This window comes from Tachypleus tridentatus, chromosome 9 (genome assembly GCF_004210375.1).
Source record: "Tachypleus tridentatus isolate NWPU-2018 chromosome 9, ASM421037v1, whole genome shotgun sequence".
In the NCBI taxonomy this organism is placed as follows: Eukaryota; Metazoa; Arthropoda; class Merostomata; order Xiphosura; family Limulidae; genus Tachypleus; species Tachypleus tridentatus.
Window position 1 is genome coordinate 30,232,262 of NC_134833.1, and position 18,673 is coordinate 30,250,934.

Sequence of the window (18,673 nt, forward strand, 5' to 3'; positions counted from 1 at the left end):
TGCTTTTGGGTGATGCATCTGTTCTCCCTTTGCACTGGCCTCTCCAAATAATTGATGTGCAATTCTAACTGATTTTATGAGCAGAGGGAAGTACCATATTGGAGGTTGTAATTTTCCTATACTGAAAATGTATTTCCAACAGGTACTTCCCTCCTTTCACACTTCCCACTTTTCCTTCCCACTCATTTCTGGTGCTAACATCATATGGCAAACATTGAAATGTTAGTTTAGTAGAGGTGCATAAAGGGAGGCTCATGGAGAAGTGATGCATGATGATTTGCATGAGAGACATGTTGAAATTATTTGATTCCAATAGGGGCTTGTGGCATATGTGATAAAGTTTGCATATAAGGGCCAGAAATAAACAAGAATAGCTAATCTTTTAAAAGGAGGGAGTACCTATCAGCACAGTAAACTTACAACTTTTATAACAATAAATAAAAACTATACATGAAAAAGTATATGAAATTTAGTACTTATGTGTGGATCTTGTACCTTTTTGCATTCAAGGTCTAGGTAAAAGTTAACCCTAATATTTGATATTGGTTGTTGTGAGTACTTTACTGAATTTTTATTTATTTAAAATATTAACTTTAGAATACAATATGTACAAAGAATACAATAACATATAGCTATTGTGGTTTAACCATTTTTCTCATTAAGGTATAAGTGGTTTAAAATAAAATAATTGCTTTAGCTGGTTAAGGTTATTTGACAGTAGCAGAGAATGAAAATAATGGTATAATCATTCAAGCCTGTCATCAGAATAACTTAAAAAATTTGGTAAATTAAAAATTTTCCCCTTGTATTGGTTATAAGTAATTCAACAGCAAACTTATAAGAAAATTATTAACATTTTTTTGAAAGGCAGAATGTGATAAGAAGATATGATGTTTGGGTTTGACATTCTGATTTTTATTTCAGAGAAACAGGAAGATTGATCTCTTAATAATATACATAAAATGAGTGCATAATTTGTATTAAAACTCAGAAGCTCAAGCAGGATTAGAAAGAACATCCCAAATGAGTAATTTGTAGTAAAAAAAATGTCCTGTGATAGATACAGAGAAGTAAATACTAATAATTTATTGAAATACTTCCTTTAGAAAATAAATAAAAATTTGGATAATATAAATATTTGAGTAAGAAACTAGGCCACTATGTTTTCATGTCAAGGCTATAGGTGAAGATTGACAACAACATACTTTAATTAAATTTTGAATTTAAGTCTGTAAAAAATGGTCATGTCATACACACTTTGAACTACCCCAATTCAGAGTATTAATAATGTTTTTTTTGACTGGTGATCATTTTTGAGGGAATTGTAGGATTGTTAGCCACATTCATTCTTTTTTATTCTTTCTGCATAGTTATTTCCATTATGGGATAATCAAGATGACTTGCTAGATGATACAATAAATGTATTTATCTTTTAGGTACAGTGATGGATGTTCAAGGCTTGGAAGAACAACAACATAAAATCTTGTCTCTGTCACCAAGTAGTGTTACATCTCCAGCTGACTCTCTTCTCACAGAAAGACTCTACAATCCTGTAGTGGAAGATATGTCTGATCTGACATCAGTGAGTTTAACCTTCACAGAACAAACATGTACTACGTCTCTTGCAAGTTCATTTCACACAGAAGATACCTTCAGTTCAATTCCAACAAGCTTAAGTGATACAGAAAGAATTAATAATATATGTTTAGGAAACTCTTATTTCACACAGAGAATATGCAAAGCATCTCCAATGAGGTCATCATACATGGATATAACTTCTAATAAGCCAATGATGACAACAGATAATCCTTCAAGTTTTGAACAAGATGATTGCCTTCTTCAGAAGTCATCATTTTCTCAAGATAATCTTCATCATCTTGTTGATGTATCAGGAACCTCTCAGGAATGGTCAGATTCTTTGTATTTTTCTTCTGTCTGTAGTTTATCAACAGAACTTTCTAGTATGAAAGAAGCTGTTAACAACATTCCAAAATCAGATCTCATGGCTGCTACTTTTAGTTGCAACCGCTCGAGCACACTTCCTCGTAACTTTTCTTCTGTTACTGGTGCTAGACGAAGCACTTCACAGGAGCCATTTTCATTACCAAGGAATTTGGGCTCTTCCAATAGCTATGAAAACTTAACGCGAAGCTTACAAAGTTTACACGTACGTCCACGAAGCAGAATTGCAGCCCACTTCACAAACCCTCTCATGCCATGAGGTTTTCAGATGTGATCTGTATTTGCAATCAAGTTCCTTACATTAATATTTTATTCTAAATATATCTCTGTTTGTTTGGATAAATTTAAATATGATAAATATTTTTCTCATTCCTTTTGATGCTGTCTCTATTTATATATTAAAAAACTTAAAATGATATTCTGGGAGTTAAGATTTCATTAAATAAGAACAGATTCTGAAGAAATGTTTATTTAGTGACTAATTTGAAGTACTTAAGGAAGGTAAAAAATTGCATGTCAACATTATAATAAATGAAAGGTAAAACCTGTGGCATTTTTAATGATTAGATTGTAATATATATTTTGTGCATAAGATAGTTAGAGTAATGAAGATGTTAATTCTTGTAAATACATTTAGATAATCACATTATTTCTACACTACTGCAAAAGGTTTATATTGTGAATTACAACAGTCCACATTTGTTTCAAAATCAGAGAAAGATGTGGGGAAATATTTTGCTGAAAGTAAGTAATTTCTTAAATATGGTTGTCAATGATTTTCTAAAACTTGTATTTGATAATTGTAACTAGCTCAGAATAACCTTAACTAATGCTAGAAGTTAATTATTAGATTATAATGTAAAACACAAAACAATATGTACAATTGGTGTATCATTTTATACATTAACCAAACAAATACAAGTAAAATAACAGTGTGAAAGCAACCAGTTCTTCAATAAATGTTTCCAGGTTTTAAACTTATCTAAATTAGTGCTTCTTGTAACAAGTGTTCAAAGGAAAGTAAATAATTATAGTTTTGTTTACAAATTATAGCTTGAACAAGATTTATTGAATTTAAATTATAATAGGGAAATCTTCCTTCAGAGTAGTACTCCTGGATTTTTGCTGTTTATAGCTGGTACTAATTGAGTTAGTGATTTATTAGGTTTCACCATATAATAATAGGTTTTCAGTTAACTTTCACTGTGTGAGATAAGTTGGTCCAAGGTTGTTGTCAATAAAAAAAAAAGGTTATGCTTCTGTTTGTTCACTGTCTGGTGTAGCATTTTATCTAATACTTTTGTAGTTTTGGGACAAAATAAAACTATTTTGAGAGGAAGCTTTGTGTTTTTTTATAACAACAAGAATTGTAAAACAATTATAGCAACAGAACTGAAAAAATAGCAACAAACATCCCTTTTTCTCACTAAGTATTAAAAGCAGTTCATTGTTTATAACACACAGTTGAATTATGATATATTAAGTTATTTTGTAAAAATTTAGCTTATTGATTTTAAATAGCTACTAGTACATGTTTAATTTAACCATTTAAAATAATGTTTCATATCTTATTTTATAAGTAGAGTATAGAGTATTTAAGTAGTTTATTTTATGAACATATATCTCAGTAAATAAAAATGCTTTTATGTATAATTGTAGTTCAAAATATCTGATAACCCATGTTCTCTCAGGTCTACATTTTGAATGCCTTTAGGATATAATTATTTTTACTAATTATTTATCTACTTTTGTAATCCATGTTGTCTCACTTTTTTCTTGGATACTTAAGTTGATAATCAGTCATCTTTTGTTATATTTTATGAAAAAGTTTTAGCTGTTGTATGATAAATATATTTTAGTCAATTAAAAAAGACACTTGCCAATATCTTTTGAAAGTCTTGTTATAAGGTCCAAAATGATAGATGTTGCTGTAAGATTGCTGCTATTTGAAACTTTCATTTAATTTTTAATTTAAACTTTTGTCACAAATATTACTAGTAGCATCTCAGTAACAATGATATTGGGGATTATAAGGAATCAATCTTCAGGTTAGTGGTTTTCAACTCTGTTGGTGACACCTCAACATACTCACATGGATGTGCATGGTGCCTGTTCTTCCACATGCACTATTTAGTTGCAGTTTTTTTTTAATGTTTTAGTTATTTTTAGTTTGGCAAAACTCTTATGACACTTCTAGCAACTTCCACAACACCAGTGTGTCATGAAACCAGTTGTTTATATGGTATCACTTTCAGGTGTGCACACACGAAGTTGTAAGATAAACTTTAAAGAATATAAATAAGATTCTCCTGTTTCTCTGAATTTTTTTTTCTCTCAGTAATGAACACACTTCAATAATGCACTGAATCTTAGGGCTCTGATAGGTTAATTTGATATAGATATTGAAGCTTAATCTGTTGGCTACTTAATAAGCTGTCTTCACATTACTGGCTCTTTTAAACAATATAAACAAATTGTATACTTTAAGCTCAACAATTCATGTGGAAACTGATTTACCTTAATGCTTTTCTGACTTTGACAGAAATTTGTTGGCCCAACATGGCCAGGTGGTTAGGGCACTTTACTTGTCATCTGAGGGTCACAGTGCTCACCCTTTCAGCTTTGGGGGTGTAATATTGTGATGATCAATCCCCCTATTCATTGGTCAAAGAGCAACCCAAGAGTGTGTAGTGGGTGGTAATGACTAGCTGCCTTCCTTCTAGTATTCCACTGCAAAATTAAGGAGAGCTAGTGCAGATAGTGTACGTGTAGCTTTGCACAAAATTTTAGAACAAATAAATCAAAAGAAACAGTAGAGATTTAGTAACTTTTTAGAAAAAAGCTAAAGGATAGTTTTATATATATTACTCTTTTATATTCTTGCAAAATTTCAATTTAAAATTCAGAAAGATATCTTTAGGAGATTATTATTCATTAGTATGATTATTTAGTCAATTAAGTTTAATTTGGTATGATTTATTCTTTTCAGCCAATACAAAAAAAATCATTATTGTATTATTTACTTGAAGTTAATTAAACTAGGTAGAGCCACCCATGTTTTTGTAGGTGTTTGTAGCTTCATTAATATAAAGATGTACTTAAACTAATTGAATATTTACAAACTATATAGCATAAAGTAATTCCCCATTCTCCAATACCTCTAGGTAGTTCTTATTGTTGAGTTCATATTTAGATGTAAGAAATCATTCGTATGTAATTATAGATCATGTACATACAACTGGTAAAAAAAACCTTTTGGCTCTTTATTTAAAACACTCCAAAGTGATGTTTATCAATCACATTTAAATATTTTATAGAATAAGCAGTGATTATCTTAAGAAAAAGTTATGTTTAAAAATTCTGTATATAAAACATTGATTTGATGTGTTACTTAATAATGGAATTATAAAAGGTCTAGTAATATGATTCAAGTTTATATCAAAATATCTTCAGTGGACAAGACTTGCACATCAGCAGGTGTCCCAATTCGTCCTCTTCATCCACACTTATATCGTTTAAAGACGTACCCCTTGGAGCTGAAGAGCATGGGTTGATCACCAGGAAACTTTCAATTATTTGTCTGTTGATTAACAGCCATTAAATATCAATATAATCGAACTTCTAGCCATTTATTGGGCTTTGGATCATTTCCTATCTGTAATCAGAGATCATCTGGTGATGTATCATTTCTATAATAGTGGCAGCATATTGCTGAGATCTTACTGTTTTTGTACATTGGACCTCCTTTACTGGACTCAAATGCAACTTATCTTTCCTGTCTCAACAAGATTTATCTAATGGAGTGGTTTATCAATCCTCTTGATTTCCAGTGACTTTTCGATCAATGGCAGTTTCCTCACATCAGTGCACTTGCCACCATTCTGAATCACAAATTCCCTCTCTCCTGAGACACAATTTTTACTTCAAGAGGGTTTCTCTTCATCACAAATAGTGAGATTGACTATCACATTATAATGCCTCCACGGTTGAAAGGGCATGTTTGGTTCTGACGGGAGTTGAATCTGCAACCCTCAGATTACGAGGCAAGTGCACCTTACCACCTGGTAATGCCAGGCTGACTGGTGCAAGAGAAGAACAGACATACATCCCAAAGTGTTAGAAGAGTCAGATTGGAAGATCTGAAGAGAGGAACAACATCACTTATGACCAGATACACTGTTTGCTTATCTGTAAAGAGTGGTAAAAAAGGTCAGAAAAAGGATAGGAGTAGATACAAGTGGGAGAGAATTGAGGAAGAATATGTATTCAAACCCTTAAACATATATTCAAATCAATCCCAAGAGGCAGAAAAGTGGGTAAATAAAGGATGAATCCCACAGTGTAAAAAGGTTAGGGCAAAACGAACTGTACTTTGTAAGTCAATTACATCTGAAACCAATGCCACTGGCAGCCGACATCCACGAGAGGATAGGAAGAGGATCATACTGTCTTCACCTCAAGCCCCAGGGAGTGGAGGGAATCTAGAACCATTCTAACCCCAGGGCATAACACACATTATTTGAGGAATGTCTCGATCTGAGAATCCGACAACTGGTATCATAAGGATGTCTACGTAAACAAACTACTCCCTCAACAGTAAAGCTGACCAGAACCATCAGATAAGCATTAACATCCTGAATAAAGGTACATGAATGATAGCAAAAGAATAGAACCAGATCAACTCCCATTGCTCTCAACAAAGGAGTGCAATCAAGAGAAAAAGATAGACAACCATAAACATACACAAGGACTTATGTTGATTTGTTTACTCTAAATCCAAAACCCGCTGTGAGGTACCAACTTCTGGATGAGTGCTCCCAATTGAAGGGGTAAACTGGAATTTGATGTCTCACTCTTTAATAATTGTATAATGCATATTGAAGGATAGCACGTCATCTACATCAGCAGAACACCACCACCCTACCTTTTACTCAACAGTATTGTCTTTTTTGTATGAAACATCCAGCAGGGTGCCTTCACGGTTGGTCCAACAGTTTAGAACTGGTAAGTGGTAAAGACTCTCATAGTTCACTTAAAAAAAGGGGGAGGTGAAAATGCATAGAATAGTCTGGAGGAACAGTATTAACTGAGAGTGTGCAATGGGTCATCACAAAATACTATATTGAAAAGCAGACCATCACAACTTATTCAATCAAGGGTTGGGAAACTATCCTCTTCTGCTTTATCCACGAAGTCCATGGGAAGTACAGTCTGAAACAAGCAAGTTTATGAAGCAACATCACGAGATTATTGACCTTCAAGCAATCATGTGAAACTCTCCCTCTCAACATTAAGCATTGTAAAGCTATGGAATGGTAAAAATGAGTGAACATGGCTGTACAGTATGGATTTTGAATTGTAGAATACCTGACCAGGCAGCACTCGCCACAGAGTGAGATCATGTACTGAAGGTATGAAGAATGGGTTCCTGAAATAAAAGAAAACATTAATATAGACTTAAATGTTTTGGAATCCCACCAAATATTAAATTAAAATGATTTTAGATTCACTTCATGCCATGCTCTATCTGAATACTGTATACATTAACAATGACCCAAAAGCATAGTCTCCTCTGTAAGGTTTTTGTCTAAAGTACAATGTACAGTGGAGCGCCATTTAGCCGCGGACCAGTAAACCGCGAAATCGCTTAAGCCGCTGTAGCAAGTCTTGTCCCAAAATTTTTGATGTATTAAATCTACTACCTGGCTTTTTAAAGTTTCTCACACTCTCCTTGTCTTTATAACTTCAAGGGGATATTTAAAAAGGATTTGCTTTAATTTGGGAAATAAATAAAATATATTACAATAGAAATCGACCGTTAATCTACCTTATCCGCTCTCTATGTCAGCTTTATGAAGGCCGCCATTGTTACCGAATCACACCTCTCCATACATTAAAGTAAATCCGTGAAAAAAGTGATCAATAAATAAAGTATTATTTTTAATTCGATAATCCGATATTTTTATGGAACTGTATAAATATTGGCCACAAACCCAATATAAATCACTTCATTTTCTGAATTAATAGTGAGCATATCATATTGACATGGCGGCCCGCATGTAACACGGGAACACCAAATTTTACAGGGAAAAGCGAACCATCGCAATGCATTGGTCGTTTGTGTTAAAACGGCACTTGTCAATTGTACCTGAATAGTCTATACATTAATATTATAATGATCATGCAATGGCCCGGATGAGGCTCCTCGGCGGAGCTGTTGGCGACTTCGGCTTTTCAGTCACAAAGGTTTAAGCCGCGGTTAAGCAGGTTGACCCCCCAAATACCGCGGCTTAACGGCGTTCCACTGTACAATACTTCCCTGATCCTGATTTTCATAATTCACTTAGTGTATGAGAATGACTGTTTTTCAAGGTCTGTTTTCAGCAATCTAACCAACAGAAACCTGTACATGTTTCAACCAGATGCAGTACCTTGACTGTTATGTTTTCATGCAGAATACACGAATAACTGACTTGTTTCATTTTCCAGTAGCTTAAGGTATGCAGTGCCTAGATAAATATCATGACTGGAAGATTTATCTCGGTAAACGCTTACAGTGTTGACCTTCTTGTTTTCAGATAAATATCCTTCTTGATTATGTTGCATACTATCGCCTGTATGCAGCTTGTGTCACTTACCATAACCTTAGAGGTTTCTCACCTGTTGCAAGCAGTCACACTTTACGTATTACGGCTGAGATATGACTTGTTGCGAGTTCTGATTTTCAAGTTGATCTACATTTCTTTGTTTTCCAATGCATTTAAGTACAAGAAATATCCCCATCTTGGAAAGTCCTCCACATTAACTCAACTTTATAATCTAAGTTTATGAATATTTTGCCCCAAAAAAGATTATTTCATGCCCTTTCCAAAGCAATTATTGTCTAAATTAATTTATAATACACACCATTCCACTGCGAATGAATGTCGATTGTGGTTGTTACGTGACGTGCTGAATTATTTATTCAAATTGTTTTTCTGTGTAACGTACTTAACTGTGCTCTTTAAAATTAAAGAGTCAAGTGCTCTAATTTCCAAATTGAAATCCCATCATCGAACATGATTGCCCTTTCAGCCGTTGGAACGTTACAACATTTTAGTCACTTCCATCATTCGTTTGTAAATAGTAACCCAAGAGTTTGAGGTTGATGGTATTGATTAGCTGCCTTTAGCCCAGTTTATGGCTTCAATATTATGGAAGGTTAGCGTAGATAACTCTCAAGTAGCTTTGGACCAATTCAGAAACAAAGAAAGATATAGCATCAGCATTGATAGGTGTATATAGACTCCTAATAATTTTCGGACAGAGATCAAAATTGTTCTCTAAATGAATAACAAAAAACTACCTGTTACGTCATTTTATTATATATATATATATATTGTTCAATTGTGATTGTTCAATTTTTTCTCTGAGATACATAATTTAAATAGCTTTATTATTAATAGTATTATTATCATTGTTTACTTATTTATTAAAGAATACACTCAAGTAAATTGGTGTGGACACAAGGATTTGAACCAGCGACGTGCGAATGGAACATTCTAATTACCAGGCCATGCAAGACATCGTTTAAGTAAGGAAGTATGTGTATTGTGTATATTTTCTTATAGCAAAGCACCGTCGGGCTATCTGCGGAGCCCACCGAGAGGAATCGAACCTCTGATTTTAGCATTATAAATCCGAAGACATACCGCTGTACTAGCGGGCAGCAAATAAGGAAGCATGAAACAACTTAATACGTATTTACCACATTGTCAGCTATAACCAGAGACTAAGGTAAATAATATATTTTTTAAATCACAGCTACAGTTCAAAACTGTATTTATTTATTTATTTATTATTTAAAGGGTAGTAAATGCCCTCACGTTTTTTTATTAACTTAGTTTTAACTTAATTGTCTACTCCTTCGCACACTTTCAGAATTGCAAGCATTGGCCCGGTGGTAGAAAGCTCTGTATTTTTGAGCTAGTACATAAAGTTTGAATCCGTGAATATCGCAAAATATTTCCCACGCTATTACGAGTGTATTATACGAGTAACAGTCAATCCTTTATCGTGGATTGTGAGTTGTAGATTAACATTAACGATGGCAGTATATTGTCTTAGCATCTTTGACGTAGTCTTCAGTTAGGTCAGCAGTAAGTTTCCGGTCTATGCAACTCCGCTAGTTTTTTTAAAAGAGTGAATACTACTTTTAACACATGTTTTAAATTCTTGAAACAATATATGGTGTCCCCCGCTGATCTACGCATTTACAACGCTAAAATCAGGGGTTCGATTCCACTCGGTGGACTCAGCAAATAACCCGATGTGGCTTTTCTATAACAAAATACACAAGCAACAACACTAGATTCGAAAAGCTGGAAAAACATTACATTCTACATTTCTTTACAATATTAGCCAACTCTGGTGATTTAGTTAAATTTTCACCTCGGTAGCTCATAGGTAACTATAAGTAATTATAATGCTAATGTCCAAGATTCGATTCCTCGCAATGAACAGAGCTCAAGTAATCCATTATGGAGGTTTGCGATAAAAACAAAGATGTTTTTTTGTTTTCTGAATTTCTCACAAAGCTATTCGAGGGCTATCTGTGCTAGCCGTCCCTAATTTAGCAGTGTCAGACTAGAGGGAAGGCAGCTAGTCATCACCATCCACTGCCAATTCTTGGGCTACTCTTTTACCAACGAATAGTGGGATTGATCGTAACATTATAACGCCCTCACGGCTGAAAGGGCGAGCATGTTTGGCGCGATGGGGATGCGAACCCGCAACCCTCAGATTACGACTCCACGCCTTAACACGCTTGGCCATGCCGGGCCTGAAAACAAAGAATGAAAGCTTTTTCATATCTAATAATGTCCTTTAAAATACTCCGTATGAAAAAAAGAAAGTTCAAATTTCAAAAGTGAAAACATAGATGATTGATTTTGACGCTGTATAGCTGTTGATATACTCATTTAACTGAAATAAAACTATTTAATACTGGGTTTTTATTATTAAAAAAATTAAATTTCTACGAAACTAACGTACCATTATATATCGTATAAAGAACATGTAATATTTATAATTGTTATGACACAGCTGTTCATTGAGTATTTACGTTACGACCATAAATTTAGTATTACGTAACATAGGAGTAAGTTGTTAGGTTTATGTAATACTAGAAATATTATATGTTACCATTATGTCAGAATATATTAAATAGGCGCTTTTCAGATACGTAAGGTAAATTTTATGGCTACGTTGAAATTATGTATTGAGCATCACCATTTGTGTGCATTATATTTTAAAACTTATCCTTTTGACAATATATAATATAGTTTCAGTTTCACAAGTAGGCTTACGAAAAGATACGGTACACTTAGTAGCTGAGCTTATGCCTTTATTAACATTCACTAGTACTAATAGTAATAGATCGTAGAAAATAAAAACAGTAGGAAGGGAGCAGAATTCAAAAGACAAGAATAGATTTGAGGAATTGATAAAGCAACAGGTGGATTGATGAATTTGTGGGTTAATTTTCAGAGTATGAGTGAATTATACGCTGGAAATAGATTAAGTACCACTAAGATTAATATATTGAGAGAAGGTCAAAAATAATTGATTAAAAATGATTAACTCATTTAGTTTTAAATTAAACTTAATGTTGAGAGAGTTTGGCAGAATGGAAATAAACATTTATAGGATATTTAGGGTAAAAAAGTTTGTAAAAAAGAAAAGATTTAAAGCATTAGTTTAAGTCTGTTATTGTCAAGTACAAATAAAAATATATTGATATCAATAATAAACATTATAACTGTACTTTAAAATTAGGTTAATACTAACTGTATTGGTTGCTTTTTTTTTGTTACGAAAAACAGTACAGCCTGTTCACTTGAACATGTAAAGTTGGTGTCTAAACAAAATGTTACTGAAAGAGAGAGGGTTGAGACAAAAAGGGAACATTACACATTAGATACATCTGTATATTTACGTTTTTAGTGAGAATTTGGTAATTTTATTGCATACGAAAACTAGCATTTTAGAGAAGTATGGATATTAGTTAAAAAGAGCTAGGTATATTTACTTGTTGAGATGATGGTAACATTGTATGGGCTACATGCTTTGCCAATATCTGTGATACATAAAATGTAATTCTAGAATAGTAAATTGTTTGTAGAAAAAATTATATATTTGTTCTCTGATTCTGTAGTATAATAGCATAAAGTACTTAGATAAACTGACTTTTTTTATATATTCAAGAAAAATAAACAGACTATTTTTAGGATTATGACAACCTACAAAAGTAGCTAGTACAAGTTATTGGTTTGCTAAAAAAGTTGTTTGGCAAACGAACCATTTGACATAAAAACATCCAAACAAAATGAATAAAATAAATATATTGCATAAAGTTAACAAAACCACTATTTCAGTGGTAATGATCTGTGAAGCTTTTAAAAAAATTATGTGTACCAGTCTAATTTCCATTTCCCAAACTGGTCAAACTCTCATTAAATGTTATTGGGATTACCTGTAAACACATTGTTTTTATTTTCAGCTTGCTTACAACTTCCTTGGGAAATATTTAATTTTTTTTGTATTTATGCATTCCTTTCAGTTGTAATTAGTTCACCATCTGTTTTATTTCAAGAGGATAATTTATTACACTTCATGAATTTGTTACAAACTCAGTGATATTATTACAAATTTGCTAACCTTCTTTCTGTTAAGTCATTCTATTTACGCCATAGTTACATTTATATAAAATGTGGATACATTTCTTGATCTCAGGTTTAAATGTTATTCATATCAAAGAATTTTAAAATTATTTTAAGATAGTTATAAATTCTTGTAAGTTACAGGACATCAATATCTTATTTTTTTATTTTTCAGTGTGTCTGTTGAAACAGGAATATGTCATTACCAAAATCAGTTTACAGTGTAGAGAATTTTGATCCAGCTCCAGATGATGAACTTTTATGTAGTATTTGTCAAAATGTTTACTGTGATCCAGTGGAATGCTCTTGTCGTCATGTTTTCTGCCGATCGTGTATCAGCTCCTGGCTAGATATCCGCAAAACATGCCCAATTTGCAGAAAGAAGACATATGTTTTTGATATCAAACCAGTTGTGCCTATTGTGACAAATATGATATCAAGGCTAACCATGAAGTGTCCAAATTTTACTCAAGGTTGTGATCAGAAAATTACACTTGGTAGCTACTTGATGCACAGGAAAGTCTGTAATCATGAGATTGTAGAATGTTCAAACCCAGAGTGTCGAAAGAAAATGATAAGGAAGAAACTTGAACATCACAAATTTAGTGATTGCAAGTATAGGTTGATAACATGCCCAAATGATTGTGGCTTACAGATTCCATTCATGGAGAAGTTTCAACACAATTGTGTTGATGAACTGAAAAAACAGTTAGCAGGTAAATATACATAGATCATGTTTTAGTTTCTGTATTACTTCATCAGTCAACAGCAGAGGGTACAGCCAAACGGAGCCTCTGTTACATAATCTATTTTTAGGTTTCATCTCTAGTGAAAAACAAAAGAAACTTTTAATATAAAAAATACAATTAATGGGTAAAGTTAAACGGCAAAATTAGCATATGCCGGTTGTATTTGAATTTATTTGGGGTAAGTAATTTTCCTATGTTCTATTAAAATTGAACTGTTTTATTAGTATGCCTAACAGTACATATGTTCAAAAAGTTAAGTATGATTTCTGTTCCTGGATCCAGAAGTGTTTCCTTTATTTATCAGATTACTGAAAAACACAGTTATACTTCAGTTATAATTAGTTTATTATTTCGCACACACGTCCAAGTTTTATTTGAAATCTAAACTACATAAAGCTATACATTGATGGACTTTTTTTTTTTCAAGCCATCATGTTATATCGCTCTAACAGACTCAAATTCACCTGTCAGCAATTTCAGTGTGTGCTCTGTGGGGTAGTGGCACAGTAATAGGTTGGTAAATTGCCCCAGGAGCTGTGAAGAGGCCCCATAAAATAGGAATTTGAATTTTGACATTGAAGGGAAAATATTCTGAAGCACAACAAAAGTTTTAATTGGGTGGAGGGGGGCAGCAAAACGTTTTCTGCAGAGACCTTTGAGACCTAGTTAAGTCTCGTACTAGGTCGGGTCTCTTCTAACATGTCAGCTGCAGAGTTGCTCATTATTAATCATGCTATCAAGACATGTTTGATTAATGTTATTTTTTGTTTTATTTGCCTTTGTTTAAAAGATCATATATTTTAGGAAAACTGGTGAAAAATTTCCCCACGGTGGTTACAGCATAACGTGCATTGGTATCAAACCTTGGTTCCGATAGTTTGTGAGAAGGGGTATGATTGTGGAACCTCCAAGGTTGGTCAGAAACATAAAATCTGTACTGAAAACAGCTTTACTGAAAACCTACTGCTAGACCCCCCCTCCTCCATCATGCCTGTACTACCTTTTGCATGTGTTTTCATTCACTCTGTTAGGGGCAGGAGAGATATGCTATGCAGATAAAGGCACCTTTCAGACAACACTGAGTGTAGTCACATTGGCTCCAAAACTTTGTGGGAGATGTTTGCAGGCAAATGAACAAATAAAAGAACAAAATATGTGAATGTCATTACTGGAGGTTGAACTGACAGCCTTACTATATTTCTGGTTAGTTCTGGGTATTGAATATAGATAGCTCTATTAGCATATTCTGTTATTTCTTCTGAATCCTTGGAAGTTTTTTCTTTACTTAATGCCATTCTGCACTTGTCCTGAAATCTTCATTTTAGGCTTGTATCAACTGACTTTATATTTGTATGAATGATTTATGTATTTTCTCTGCGGAGATTACCATTTTTGCATCGATGAGTGGTGGACTTCGTCAAGTTGGAGGTGGCCTTACTACAGGTAATTGGTATTCTGTCTTGATTCACATGTTAACTGGTTCATTAAGACTTACCTTTATCATACTTGCTGTATTATTCACTTAGGAATTCTTAACATTACCTTTGTAGTTTGGTTTGAGATACAACTAATTATTAAGTAAACAGGAAAGTGATGTCCATGCAGATGGTCATGTCCTCTGTCATGGGCATTCTTGTATGGACGTATGCCTAAATTATTATGAACCATTTCAGATGTCAGATACCACTTAGTAATAAAGCAGACAATAACATAGATATGGTAGCTGATCATATTTTTATGTCTCACTTATGACGTAAATTTCTTGTTCATCTAGGTCTTCATTTGAAAACAAGTTTGGTATAAACCTAAAAGATGGAGCTTGTATGAGCCAATGCAGTTTCTTTCCTTCTGTTTGTATGAATCTGACCTTTGTAGCAAGACATAGCTTTACTTGGAAAATTTCACATTTACAATACTTTTTGGCCTCTCCCTTTAGGTTCAGCAGTATACCACTTTATGGTGAGGAAGGACTGAATATTCCTTAGGATGTCATTCTAGTACAACTTTCCAACATTTGAATAACTAGACTTGGTATTTCATTTACGAAATGTTTCCTGTTAACATGTTGTTGCACTGTATGGAACAAAATAGCCCCATATTTCTTAAAATTTACCACCCCATCTCATGTGAGTACATAATATGTCAAGTTGTATGGCCTGATGTGTCTGATAGTCAATTTTTCTTTTCCTTACTGGAGAAATATAATGTTTTCTCATTTGTTCCAAGCCTTTCTACCATTCTTTTGTGTTTGTAGAAGTACAGGTCAGTAGGAAACTCAAATTCTACAGTTGTAGCACTGATATGATATTCAAATATAGCTCTTGTTTCCATTTATCCTCCATTCATCTTAGTGTGTCTGAAAAAAATAACATCAATAGCTGATATACAAGTAGATTAGACTGTATTGTGCAGGTAGGTAATTTTTACAAATAAATAATATTGTAAGATGCTATATAAAGAAAGGTGGAGATTATGTAGTTTGTTAATCCTGTGAATACTAAATTATTCGGTAACTTTAGTTGTTGTTTTTTTCATTTATTAACTCTGATGTTGTTACACCACCATAAAGTTAATAATAATTGATTTGAGATGAATTATTGATAACTTGTATAAACTGAAAAATATCAAGGCGTAATAATTTTTTGTTTTTAAATACTCTCCTAATCAAACTTTGTAAGAAAAAAAAGTTTAACACTTTTTCTAAACATTTTCAATTTAGTTGTACTTATGTACAAAATAAATGTATTTTTATATTCTACATATTACTTTTAAACATTGCTTTTATCTTAATGCATTTCCATTATGTAGAGGCTCGAAAGTATATTGCTGAAAATGATGTCCTGAAGGAAGAAATAAAAAAACTTCAAACAAGGCTAAAGGAAAAGGAAAATCATCCAAATGATGACAGTTTTCAAATTTCAGATACATTTTCTCCATCTACGAACAACTCTGAGGAAAGTGAAACATTTGATGATTTTTCTTCAGATTATTCAGATACCTTCAATAGTGAATTTTCTCAGAGATCTTTTTCTCCAATGGAATCCTCTTTATCTTTACCCGAATCTCCAAGACATTTTACAAGTGAGAACTCAGATTCACAGATCCACATATCAGAAATTTCATATTTAGGTGACCCAGAAACTCAACATTCTGAGAATCTTCACATCAGACCCTCCAGAACCAGCAATTCACAAGAAGATCTGGAGAGACAGGATGCAGAAACTACTGAACAGTTAATTAACATTTCTAATAATTTAGCTCCTCAGACTCCCAGCATCGTAGATGTATTTTCTTCTACCACAGAAGATGTGGGTGAGAATCAGAATTCTTCTTATCCTAGAAACAGATTTAGAAGACTTGTTGTTTCAGATTCTTTTTTCCCCTGTGATTCAGGTACTGATAATGATCCAGAAACTTTAACAAGGGTTGCAGGTGACCAACATTCTGAAGATCAAAGTGACAGTCCAGTTAGGTTTAGGAGGCGAGTTCTGAAGCGTAAAGCTCCTATTAAGTCTCTCTCTGATAGTTCTGATGACAGTCCAGATTCTAATCAGGAAGCCACATGTAGCAGTAGTTACATTAATGAAAGTAATTTTACTGAAAATGGAAACACTTATAAAGAAAAGCCAAGAAATTCTAGTTACAGTAGATGCACAAATGGATTACAAAAAAAAAGCTGTAAAGTTGGTTTTACATCTGGATGCTTTAGAGAAACAACTGTTACTCAAGATATTTCTCAAGATGGAAGACCTTCCTTTGAGCAGGAAGTCTGTACTTTCACTGAACTTAACACAAGAAGGAGAAGAAGAAATGAAGCAAATGTAAGCCAAGAAAATTATATGCAGACTGAACCACAGCAAGGTAATTCATTGAATAACTGGTCTGGAGAGAATACAAGAAGAATTAGAAAAGTGAGACAAGACACTGTAACACAGAGAAAAAGTGAGGAGACACATAAAACTAGAAGTATGGGAGAAACTAGTTCATGTGGAGTTGAGCTGCTGGGAACTGCTGCTATGTTGGAAGCTTACAGTGTAGAAGATGATCCAGAATGGGTTCCTCCTTTGGAGACTGAAGAACTTAGTGATGACATCACAGATGATGAATGGGACACAGAATCAGAATACGAGGTGGAAGTGCCTGAAAGAACATGGGATTTGATAATGAGGTATAAATGTATAGGTATTTTTATTTTTCATACACATGTGGTTAAATGTTTATCAATTGACTGGCTGAGTTAACTGAAGTAGGTCGTGTTAGTGCACTGTATGTTGATTCTCTAATTGAGACTTTTTTTAAATTACAGCAGTTTTTTAAACTCCAGGCATTATAAGAGACTATTCATATTATTTATAATGTTCATATACAAAGATTCTTGAAAATTTTGAGAATATATAAGATGAGTAACAGATGTTTTTGTGTGTGTCCTTATTACCCCTCCCCCCTCATCACTTGATGAGATTTGTTTCCCAAAGTAAATATAGAACTTATACAGGTTCACAGACTAGATGATGCCATGACAAATTTATTTTGCTTAAAAGGGATGTGATGAGATTATGAAAAAAAGATCTAAAATGTGAAGATGTGATTCCACCTACTAACCAGAAGTTAAAGCTCTTTGATGCTAATCTTTAGGGCATTTATAATGGTAGCTCTTTCTTTGTTCTGTGTCCATTTTGTCTTAATTGAAATGTTATTACTTTATATTTTGTATATAATTTTTAGGTATGTCAGTGCTCCAAGCGATGATGATGAGGAATGGCAGCCGAGGAGATCACGCATTCATTCTGAAAACTGATTTTAATAATTTATTTATCAAATTCTAATTATTCATTTAGCTCTTATCTTGAATTGTTACAGTTATGTAATTTTTAAGTTAAATTGAAAGGCTGAACTTCAGTTTACAACTTGAAGTAAGTATATGCTTCTGTTTTACTTTTAGTGATGTATATCAGGGTAAAAGTGTATTAAATACGTTCAGGAATGAATCTGAGTGGTCATTATTTCATACAATCTAGAACAATTACAAATATCTTTACATCTTGCATAACTTAAATAAAAGAGAGAAGATGGTATCTAACAGATCAAACACTTTGCACATCTATCTTTTTTAAAAAATAATATTAACTCGTTAACTGCTGATTTGCTGTATAAGGTATGATTTGTCTCTGCCAGCTGAGCACAAGTGTGCTGCATACTGCGAACGGCTCGCAAAAAATCCATACACATTTTTAGCAGTTGCAGTCAAATTATTAAAGGAGA

At 33.2% G+C, this 18,673-nt stretch overlaps 2 protein-coding genes across 10 annotated transcripts in view; both read left to right on the plus strand.

Moving 5' to 3' along the window:
* Window positions 1-3,301, plus strand: part of LOC143224964 (meiosis regulator and mRNA stability factor 1-like) — a 40,278-nt gene extending 36,977 nt beyond the window's left edge. For all 6 annotated transcript variants that reach the window (XM_076453513.1, XM_076453514.1, XM_076453515.1 and 3 more), the window contains one exon: window positions 1,437-3,301. In XM_076453513.1, coding sequence (XP_076309628.1) covers window positions 1,437-2,221 — 785 coding nt within the window. In that variant the 3' untranslated portion in view covers window positions 2,222-3,301. The remainder of the gene's footprint in view (window positions 1-1,436) is intronic.
* Window positions 3,302-10,994: 7,693 nt separating this feature from the next.
* LOC143224965 (uncharacterized) lies at window positions 10,995-18,399 on the plus strand. Of its 4 annotated transcripts, none has more exons than XM_076453522.1 (4): window positions 10,995-11,101; window positions 12,838-13,378; window positions 16,220-17,579; window positions 18,137-18,399. In XM_076453522.1, the coding sequence occupies exons 2-4, from the start codon at window positions 12,859-12,861 to the stop codon at window positions 18,207-18,209; spliced, it is 1,953 nt and encodes a 650-aa protein (XP_076309637.1). In that variant the 5' UTR covers window positions 10,995-11,101; window positions 12,838-12,858; the 3' UTR covers window positions 18,210-18,399. The 4 variants fall into 4 exon arrangements, with proteins under 4 accessions (XP_076309637.1, XP_076309636.1, XP_076309635.1 ...); XM_076453521.1 differs by having other exon boundaries at window positions 11,022-11,478; XM_076453520.1 differs by having other exon boundaries at window positions 11,053-11,190.
* Window positions 18,400-18,673: the final 274 nt, after the last annotated feature.